General features: G+C 41.6%; 1 protein-coding gene across 5 annotated transcripts in view; it reads left to right on the top strand.

The window, feature by feature from the left end:
• Window positions 1-464: 464 nt before the first annotated feature.
• pou2f2a (POU class 2 homeobox 2a) overlaps window positions 465-11,069 on the top strand; it is a 63,450-nt gene continuing 52,845 nt past the window's right edge. For 4 of the 5 annotated variants that reach the window (XM_046045904.1, XM_046045898.1, XM_046045897.1 and 1 more), the window contains exons 1-2: window positions 465-538; window positions 3,648-4,021. In XM_046045904.1, coding sequence (XP_045901860.1) covers window positions 3,715-4,021 — 307 coding nt within the window. In that variant the 5' untranslated portion in view covers window positions 465-538; window positions 3,648-3,714. The remainder of the gene's footprint in view (window positions 539-3,647; window positions 4,022-11,069) is intronic. The other variant, XM_046045901.1, reaches the window with a different exon arrangement.

Below are 11,069 nucleotides of genomic sequence, written 5' to 3'. Positions count from 1 at the left end.
GGTCATACAGTGCAGGGATACGTCTTATTTAAAGATGTAGAGCTAAAAAAATCCATCAAGAGACACAGGCAGAACATTAGAGAATGAACGCTTTTAATTCAATAGTGCATCTGCCTAGCTGATTTGTAATTTTCAGTTAGCCTATTCACTTACAAACAAAAATAATGCGCACACCTCAAGCAACTTCTTTTGCTGTGGCCACGTGATCAGAAACACTTCTATGCCTGAGTTTTTCTAATAGGTCACAACGGCATTTTAGACCAATTAGGGGTCCTCAAAAATATATAACACCTAAAGACAAGGGATATAAACACATGATTTTAAATTTGTTTTAATAACCAAAGTTTATAGTCAAAGTTAAGAATGTTGATAATATATGCAACAAAGCTAGATTAACTTTCCATTTCTGCTTTTAAAAACAATAGCAGAGAGAGACAGGAAAGGCAGGAGAGAGAGAAATGGAGGATGACATGCAGCAAAGCACCCTGGTTGGATTAGAACACCAGCCATTGTGATAAGGACTCACACACACTACCTGGTAAGCTACCAGGGTGCCCATGTCTCTTTAGTTTTAAATATTTTGTGCACTATTACTTACTTGTCACTTACTGGCTTAAAGATCCCCATTATAAGGTTAGCTAAGAGCACTCTGACCACACCCACCGCATGTTGCTCAGTGTACAAATTAAGTTTTATTATTCACTTTCCATCATGGAAGCGGGACCAACCCTCTGGGAAAAACCTGATAGGGCCGTTTCTACCCTGTTCAGAGTATGCCTTGTTTGATGGCCAGCTAACTGCCACAGGCCTGCCTTGGGGAAAACTGAGATTTTTGAAAGCCCAGTTCTCACCACACCCAGCCTTAAAGCAAGACCAGCGATGTGATGCCCACAGGGAGACCCAGGCACTCTGTCTGAGAAGTCTGCAAAACTATAGAGGTCCAACTCTTAAGGATTCTGCCATGTTCCTCCTCTGAACAGTGACTCCCTCTTGGATGACCCTGCCACTATGAGAGATTTGTTTGTCAAAGAAATTGGGGCGCATATCTAGAACGTTTGGAACATTATGCTCACAAATATCCAAGGACAAGACACAATCAGAGCACCGTCAACAGGTTCCACCCTTCTTTGCGTCAGGCTGCCTTTTCCCAGAGGAATCAGATCTCTGAAGGTTACTGAGATGTCTCTATAAGGCACAAATCTGCTCAAACAACTGGACTGCTATACCTTGGACCCAGCTCTTTACCTCCTGACATTTCTCCAACCCTCTTTTCATTTTGCTGTAAAACTTGAGAAAATCATGCTGAGGCACCAGTTGGTATGGTAGCTCTGTGCCGAAAGCTTCCCACAAGGTCTGGATGCTTAAAAGAATGATTTGACATTTTAGGAACTGTGCTCATTTGCTTTCTTGCCAAGTGAAAGATTGAGCAGATTTATACCACAGTCAAATCTGTCCATTAATTATAAGACTAGAGACGCTTTGCTTAGCTTAGCACAAGGACTGGATATAGCCTGGCTCTGTTCGAAGGTAACAAAATCCACCAACCAGCTTCTCGAAATTAACACACTATTTTTTGTTTGTTTAATCCATACAAAAACCAAAGTGAAAAAACTTTGTAGTTGTATGTTTTGTGGGGGATTATTTCTTGGCAAGGCACAGTGACTTCGCTGATTACTAAGCCTCATCGGTGCTGGTAGGTGGATTTTATTATCTTCAGACAGAGCCAGGCTAGCTGTCCTGTCCTCATGCTAAGCTAAGATAACTGGCTGCTGGCTCTATCTTAAGACTTTCAGACAGACAAGTACCTTATACTGTCTATGATGAGTACATACTGAAAGTTCAGACAGACATGAGATTGGTATCAATCCTCTCATCTAACTCTCTGCAAGAAAGCAACCAAGCGTATTTCTCAAAATGTCAAATTATTGCTTTAAAGAACACCCTTGTTGTCCAATGCTACAGCTGAAGGGTTGTTTCGAGTCTGAAAGAAGAGGGTTTGAGCCTGTCAGCCATAGCAGACCCTAGGATCCTGCCAGTTTCTGCTGTTTCTTCCACAGTCACCCCTCTGCGGCTTCAGCACAGCAGCAGCTTTCAGCCAATAGGCTCCCTTGATGCCTCGCTGATCTACATCCAGGTCAAGGCTTCTACAGATGGGGTCAAAGATCCTGTTGCTATGGTGACAGAGCTGGGGTAGGACAGTGGCAGTCTTGTGATGCAGTTGGCTGGGGACCAGACAACCAGAGGAAGCCATGGCAAGAGAGAAACAATGATGAGGCCAAAATTGCAAAAAAATAAAACCATATTGTATTTGTAACAAATCAATCAGTTTCAACATGTGTTTTCTCTTTCTATTACCTGCAGTAGGGAATGACATGGAGTCAAATGTATAAAGCGGCGCTTACTTTTTTTTTTTACACCATAGTACACTGAACATTTGGTGAGATGACTGGTTTATTTCCTAAAACACTTCATAGAGACATCAGAGGTGGGTTTGTGTTCCATGGTGCAAATTGTATTGGGTGCAAAAGCTAATGTAGTGCTGGGTTGTGTGGAAGGACACTGGTCATCATCCTGTAGACTTTATTCCACTGTCCGCAGGTGTTCTTCGCACTTCCTTGATTGGATGGAGACTCAAGTCATCTTGTGGTAGCTCAGGCCTAAATCATTCTCCTATCGAAACGTGTCATCTAAAGCTGATAGACACTACAGCCTTCTGCTGGCCCACTGGGGCTGCCTTTATTATATGTATACCCTGCAGCATATGGTACAACTCTCTGATGGGGGGAATTCTACAGCTTTTATTGAGGATAGAAAATTAGATTAGGTGATCTTCTTGAAAGCCTTCTACCATGGTTTACCTGTGCGCTGTGCGTGGTTGTGAAGCTGTCAGTCACAACAGATTTCAAACAAGACAACATATGAGCACATTTTTCCAAATACGTGAATGTGAGCAGGAATTTGTCAGGCCAGTGGTTTAATTTAGAATTATTAAGCCAGGAAAAATAATTATTTTTAAATTCAAATGTTAGGGGTTTTGTGTTTTTTTTTTTGTTCAGTTAATCAAACAGATAATTTGCTCAACACTTGGTATAGCTTGCTTGTTTAGTCATACCCCTTGCATTGGTAAATTAAATAAATGTATACCAAGTTTATGAAGCAGAAGGAACTCCCTGGTTTGTCTGCTCAAGCTGAGCAGGAAGGACCATATTTTCCATGGCCTGCAGGTGGCAGCGTATAGAGACATCACCAATTTGAGGAAGTCTCTTATTCAAAGCAGCAGAGCTCCTGCTGAGTATACACTGTGTCATGTGAGAAACACATGTCATGAAGTTACAGAACTTGGAGTAAAATCTCCCATAAATAGACCTTAAACTTGCAGAGCTTTATGGTTTATACTTAGCCTACTTAATGGCATTATTATGAAGGCCACTCCGCAGCGGGTCACACTGGGCCCTTTAAACATCCTGCACCTACAAAGTAAATCAGCGCCATGCTTCTTTAGTATGAGTTTTGTGCAGTGATATTTAATCCTCCAAACGCCTCTGATTTCTAATTACCTCTGATGTGTCACGATCACGTCCTTGCACTTCAAACCCTCTTCTCACTCCCCCCTTCCCTCTCACACGCACGCGCATCTTTCTCCTCAGCAGCGCCACCATCACAGCCACTGGGTCGCCATGGAAACCGCAGAGAGACACGCGTCGAGGGTGAGAGATGGAGAGAGAAAGAGGGACAACGAGGGACACGAGGAGAGAGCGAGATAAAGTGGGACACGAAAGGTTAGGGTGTTGCCAAATGCCCCCCACCCTCCAAACCCCATCCCCTTTTCATCCCCTCACCTCTAACCCCTCCACCTCTCAGTTTAATGCAGAGACCCCAAACCAGATCAACCGCCCCATACACTGGCCCCTCTGCCCGCCCCCCTACCCTCTCCCCCATCTTTTTGCTCTCCATCCCTCTCCCTTGTCCAGACAGGCTGCTCGCATGGCTGGGATGGAGACGTTCACCGATGGAAGCACTGGTAAATTTTTACATCCACAAAAACACACACAAAAACAAAACTAAAAAAAACAACATGATAGAAGAGATATGCATCCTGCAGACTTCACTTCTTTTCCACCATGTGTCTTTTCACCATTCCTCTCCTCAGCTGTACTATACACTCCCACTTCCCCTTCTCAAATCACATCTTTCTTTTCTGTATCAATTCAAAAACCGAAAGATTTTAGTCCACTGGCAAGGGAGCCCGACATTCCTCATTGCAGCGTCCTGGGGAGAACCAGTGGAGAGAGGGGCTAGAGAAATATCGGTCCTAATGATTTTTTGTGCGGGGTTGGTCTTTTTCTTTTTTTATTGATTAGATAGAAATTAATTCACGGGGGCAACCCTCCTGTTCTGACTCTCTCACCCTCTCTCTCCCTCCTATCCTCCCTTGCTCCTTTGCTCCGTGGACGAATAGCGCTGTGTCTTGTTGCCTGCTCTGCATGATGTATTATCGCGGGAATATTTGATTCGGAATATGCTCTGTGTTATGCATATATGGAAGTCCCGCTGCAGCTCTGCACCTGCAATGCTTTCTCTCATCGTTTGTGAATGCCATGCACACTATTTGCCTCACATAAACGATGCTGTTGAATGTGTGGTTGTTGTCATTGTTGCTAAATGCAGTGGGTTTTTTGGTTTGTTTTTTTTATTGTGCCGCTCACATTTGAATTCATGCACACCTGGCAGCATGGGAGTTTTGCTTCAAGGGAGAAATTGTGAATGTTGAAACAGACAGCTACGGAGACAGCTACGATTTACACTATTAGACGCAGTGTTTCGTTGACTCCCCTTCAGTCGTTATCCTCTTTGTTGTTTGATTCCTAGTTGTGAAAGGCCACGGCTGATTTGTGCGCTCTTTACGCACAGGTGGACGTGCAGGCCGGTGTGCATAGGCAACCTGTGTCTTAATTTGAGCATAATGTAACCTGTAACAAAGCAGTTTACGGTCGAAGTCCCGCGCTGTGAGGTTTTTAATCACTGCGGTCGATATTTTCTTTCCGGTATCCCGATGCCCGCAGATAGCACAATAACACCTCAGCACGGCGAGGGCTGGTACGCCGCCGAAGGGAAATCGATGGACAGACTGAGTTAATTATGAGAAAATCAATTAAAAGGAGTGGATCTATGGGCTTTATAAGGCCGAGCAGGGAGCCCGCACCGGCAGAGGAGAGGAGGAGAGCGGACAGTGGACACCTCCCAGCCGGTGTTTGCCTCTCTGCTTGGCCGACGAGCCCCCGCTGTCCGCTGGCTGCCTGCATGGTGCCCGACGAACAGCTCTTCAGAGACGTCGTCTAAACCGCGTTACAGAGTTCTTGTATCCTGTCATTTTAGCATGAGGACGTCGCTTAAACATCTTTGAGACGTCGTTGGTTCAGTGTGATGATTTGATTTGCACACAGTCTTGACGGACACACACACGCCTCCCAGGGGGCACTGAATCCTGAATAAGCACTACTGTGTTTTTCGCTCAGATGTGGTTTCCAAACACGTTTCTGTCCATTCCTGCTTGACATTTGCTGTCCATTAAACTGATGCACACTACAAGGTCATAGTTAGGCTCACTCACCTTACTTTAACATAGACCTCACACATGTTCAGGACAAAAATATATTAATTGGAAACGCTCTGAATCATAGCCTGAGTGTCCCGGGGCTGGAGCTTTGTTAATGGGATGTAAATAAATAATCTACAGGTATATTACCGGAATGTTATAGATGAGCTCGTAGGGGAATTTGAGACATTGTCCTTTGGAGAGGGTGTGTTTCGTCGCCTGCTTATGTAGATTAATGTAGTAGTGCCCCTGTATGAACAACGCATGAAGCTGTAGCCTAATTGTGGACAGTTAGGCTATTTAAAAAGAAGTCAAACATGAGTGTAGTGTGAAGTGTGAACCACAGTGCACACAAAACCCCACGAGACCGGGACACTCGTTTTGGTCTGGAGCTCTAGGTTAAAGAAAGAAAAAAAAAGACGACTATTGTTTTAATTTACCAGGCATGTATTTGGATCATTTATCCCCTCCCATTCGCATTTATTGCACTCTTGACTCTTAGCGTATTTAACGAAGGAAGTCTCATTAAAAAGTGACTACTTTGTTGCAAATGTAAAGATGTTTGTGCTTTTCACTTTTTTCAGAAGAGATCGACAAACTTACCAAGACAGAGCTTCGTAGCCTATTTATTGATATGCATTTTTTTGTTTTGGGGTCTAAACGTTTTCCTAACGTGGGAATTCTGTATTAATATCAATAATACTGATAAGGCACGTCAGTAATTGGTGTTTTGAGTTGTAACCTCCTCTTTATAATATCTTATATTCGTGACTTTTCATCTTGTAACCATTCAGCAGGCCTATCATTTCAATACCATCAGCATGTAAAGTGTGTGTGTGTGTGTGTGTGTGTGTGTGTATTATAGGCCTACGCGTAATTCAACAGTATATCCTTAATTTGTTATTTGCAAATTCCTTAAAATGGTGCTTGAAATTAAATAAAACCCCAAATTAAAAAAAACGAATTGAATCTTAATTGTGCTGCGTTTGTGATGAGAACTTTGAACACTGTTGCTTTGCATGTAAAATCTAAATCTCTATATCGCTCCGTTATTGTCAGTTTGATGGAAGCATCTACTGCTGGACTCAACGTTATTCATCGTGTCGAACTTGTTTTTTTTAAAACTTCATTTCGCTTTTTAAATCGACAGTGTCCATGTTTACGTTTTATCAGAGAATATGTAAATATGAATGCATGTGATGCCTTTAAGACCACCATTCCGAGTTCCCGAACGTTTTCAATGTTGCTGCTTATCCTGCAGACCTCGTTAGGTTAAATACATTATGGATGTATGCAGATCATTTAAATCAAAACTTATCATCTATTATTAATCTTACTTATCATTTATTTTTGCAGTATTTCAATCGGTATTCAGAGGGTATTTATTTTGTATTTGTTCAATCTACTGCCTACAGTTTAGGGGTGTTTCAAATTTCAAATTTCGATTTTAATTTGGAAGTTATTTAAAATCCTTTGCAAGAAAGTTTAGGAATATTTCGTAACTCCAATTCCCATATTTAAACAGCAGGCCCCTTATTTCATCTCATGTGTTCCCTTTTAGCTCTAATAATTTCGATATACTATTACATATTCCCAAGCTGTTATTTACAGGAGTAATTGTTTAGAATTTCTTCTCCGTGCAAATATAAAACGTAACTGGAGCCATGGAAACTGTTTGACTTGCTGTTTATCGCCTTAAAAGACAAGAGAAGGACGGACGTACATATCAGAAAAATATTAGACAATACACACTCTTTATAATATAGTTTGGGCTATTTCAAAAATATTAAGGTGTACAGAAAAGTTTCTTTTTCTTTTTTCGAGGAAACGTGAAAATGGAAGAAGTAAAAAATGTTTAGTGCAAATGAAATCGCTTATAAATGAATCCAAGTAAGGACAAGAATTGTTATAACTGCATCTGTATGAAGTTTCTATTATAATAATAAGAGAGTCAAATCAAATGCAAATGCCCAACAACTTTATAAAAGTGTCTTTTCATAATTGAAATTTAAAGCAGGCGTGTTCAGGTATAAATTATTAGAATTTTTGTAGATTATCCAAACAGGATTGAGATGAACGTTACAATGAAAAGCCTGTAAATGAGCTGGGACTGTTTTTGCAGAGCTGGCACCCTGACACCCTGTCCTGCACCTTATCAACTTGAAACAGACCACACAACCTGATACATTCAATTTTATGGTTTATGGTAAAGTCTATGCAGCCTGTGCGAAAGCTCATTTCATAAACGTTTTATTGGCTCAGTTTCGGTGTTAGAAAGCGAGATCGTTTCTGTAGGCTTTGATGTGAGTTTTTCTATACATTTTTGTTACTGGCCACGTCCAGTCTGTATCAAGCACCACAGGCCATACAAAATTAATCCATTTTCTGCGCACGACTCCCCTCCCAAATGGTGTGGCTGCTCTCCGCGGCCCGGTGCACAATGCGGTAATGACCCGCAGGTCAAAGGTCGCTTGGCCAGTTCCTCAATTAAGGCGGAAAGATTGCAGTTGCACGTTGCATCGTTTTTGTGAGAGAAGGGCCAGCAGTGACCGGTATATACGGAATATATTGATATAACATTTGCCTGAATAGAAAACTTTCACACCAAAATGATCCGCAAATAATAAAGTGTAGGCTACTGCATATGACTTCAATAATTTATGAAAGAATGTATCTACTTTCTGAACATTAGGTATTTTAAACAAATGTGTTAAATAATATTATCTTAATATATAAAATGTCTATATTTTACATGCAGGTTATGGTTGGTGCAAACTAACTCTGATTTTATTTTAATTCAATTTATTGGATAGGCCTATACAAATCATACATTTTTAGACATACATTCATAACACACAAAGAGAGAAAAAACATCAGGGATAACCAAAAAGTCTGACATATTGTTAAGTTTTTAGTTTGCAGAAAATTAAGAACAATTGTCAAAAATCCTTTGATTAGGTGATGTTGGTTTTTTTTTGTTTGTGTGTACATGTTTGTGCAGGCTAACTTGCCTGTCTGCCATGTGAAAGAACATGCTTTTCTCCCCCCCCAACATAGTCATTTATCAATTGTGGTTATTGAATATAATCAATGGGCAATTCACGATCATCGCTGCATTGATTAGCTGATAAATGGTGGTTGGATTAATCATCCGAAAAGATCCTGTTGTCTATGACGTTGTCTTTCTTAACCTGACCACTCAACCAGTACAGCAGCCGCACAGACCGAGGCTTCCCCAGTGCACACAGGACTTCAATAAGTGACAAAAGAGAAGTGATAAATTGATCAAAAATGACCACAATGAAATGGGCCTCTTGTGAGGCCACACATGTCCATTATGTGAGTGTGTCTGCGGGTTTGTGGTTGGAATACATCAAGTGCTCGGGGGTCAAAGATCAGCTTCATCCCAGACTGATGACCCTACAGACAGACTGACCTACAGGGTCTAACAGCTGGGGGAGGAGGCGGCGTACTGGACCGGCCAGGAAGAGGAGAGAGGATGGGGAAAAGGGGAAAGATGGAATTAGAGGAGGTAAAATTTAGAACAGAAGGGAGGAAAGTAAGAGCGAAGGGGATTCTAAAGAGGAAATCGGCAGGTGGAGAGACAGAGGTGGTTACCACAGTGGACCTTGAATGTATCCTTGTGTTTTTTGTCGATCTATTCTGCTGCGGTCTCCCCTGGTTTTTGTGTTTGGCTCTGGTTTGAAGCAGTGAATTAACACCTGACCCTGGCTTCTGACCCTACCCTCTTCCTCCAGCTACCCCCTCCAGATTAGCAAATATGTGCTATCTAGCCTGGGCACACACACACAAAATACATATATATATATATATATATATATATATATATATATATATATATACACACATCAACACAGAATCACAATCACACATGTATACACATAGCTAATGTAATTAAAAAAAAGAAGAATGGAATGCAGCGTCTGTACAATGTCCATACAACCTTTGTACATCCCATAGTCTGTCCGCCATCTAATTCCCCCGAGTGAAGCCTCTGTGTGTCACTGCTTGTCACCGTAACGGTCAGTGTGTAATTACTACCTCCCCCAACACAATGACCAGGGAGGCAGACTCCCCCCCCCCAACACGCTGACTCTCATCCATTTTACCTGCAGGACGGAGCCCAGCGTTGGCCCCACTGCCACAGCTTTGGACTCTGGACAAGCCACCCTGCTCCCTCTCACCACACCCATGACCTAGCTTTTGTCCAGTTTAGACCTGAACACTTTTGACTTTTTACCCTTTCAAATGAAACCATAACAGGACTGGGCTTATGCAGGGTGTTGAGTGCACCAATCAAATAATGTTTTCTGTTCCAGTCAGACAGAAGTGTCAGAAGAGGCCTGAGCTCTGGGAAGTACCTGGAATTTTGCAAGAAAAAACTAAACAATATCATGGCAACCTCAAACTATGTTGTGGAACCACTGGTTTATAGTTGCATGGCTGCAAGCAATGATGGTGGGAGCTTGCCTTGCATACAGGTGCAAGCTATAGTTGTGATCTGTGTTGATTTGACTAGGTATAAACCTGCAAAGTAAAAGATTACCAGCATTTACCAGCTACACTGGAAGAAATTCACAACTATTATGAGACAAAAAAAAGCAGCATAAATATAAACAACACCTGGTTATCTTATTAATATACCAGTTAACATTACGAATCAGTACCACAGTAACATTAGTTTTATTTCTAAATCTGCTCTAAAGCACCAACACTGCAAATTCATTTGATTAGTCTTAAAAATTTCAATAATAATGACATAATACTAATAACAAGTTGCCAGACTCTAAAATGGTTTTAGAATTGGTGATGTATTCTCAAAACTCTCAAAAAAAAAAATTATATTCACATTTTACTAAATATGAAACTAAAAAAAGGTGAAACATTTAACATTTCTGGAGATGAATCTTGCAAGTTTTGATATTTTTCTTGTTAAATTATTAAAGTTATTACAAATGATTACATATATTTTCATAACTAGAACATAATTATTTTGATCAACTAATGATTTAATCAATCAACCAATGTATTGTAAGGTTTTAAGGGTGATTATTGTGATTATTTATTGCATGGGCCCCTTTTTTTAACAAATATTATCAGGGCATTCACTACGGATGACGGATGCCAGGTACCCACAAATTTTTATTACGTGCCCAGCAGGAATCAAACTCCTAATTCTAAAAGCGTTAGCAGCATGCGTTACCCAGTGAGCATCACAGGACCACATCCCCTTCCCTCTCATCCCATCTCCCCCAGCCTCCTCCGGGCTATTGTGCCAGATTGATGGCCGCTCCGGCCGATAGGTGAGGGGGGTCTCGGCTGGGCTGGTCAGCAGAATTTGTAGTGCCCACCCTCCGCCTGTGAGTGTCAGCAGAGAGCAGCCGGTGTGTCTGGCTCGATTAGGTTTCCTACCTATCTTCCCACTGTGTCAGACATAGGAGGAAGGCAGTAG

The sequence above is a fragment of the Micropterus dolomieu genome, linkage group LG03 (assembly GCF_021292245.1).
Source record: "Micropterus dolomieu isolate WLL.071019.BEF.003 ecotype Adirondacks linkage group LG03, ASM2129224v1, whole genome shotgun sequence".
NCBI classification, from domain to species: Eukaryota; Metazoa; Chordata; class Actinopteri; order Centrarchiformes; family Centrarchidae; genus Micropterus; species Micropterus dolomieu.
The sequence above is the reverse complement of the archived record's forward strand: the minus strand, read 5'-3'. Positions and strand labels throughout refer to the sequence as shown.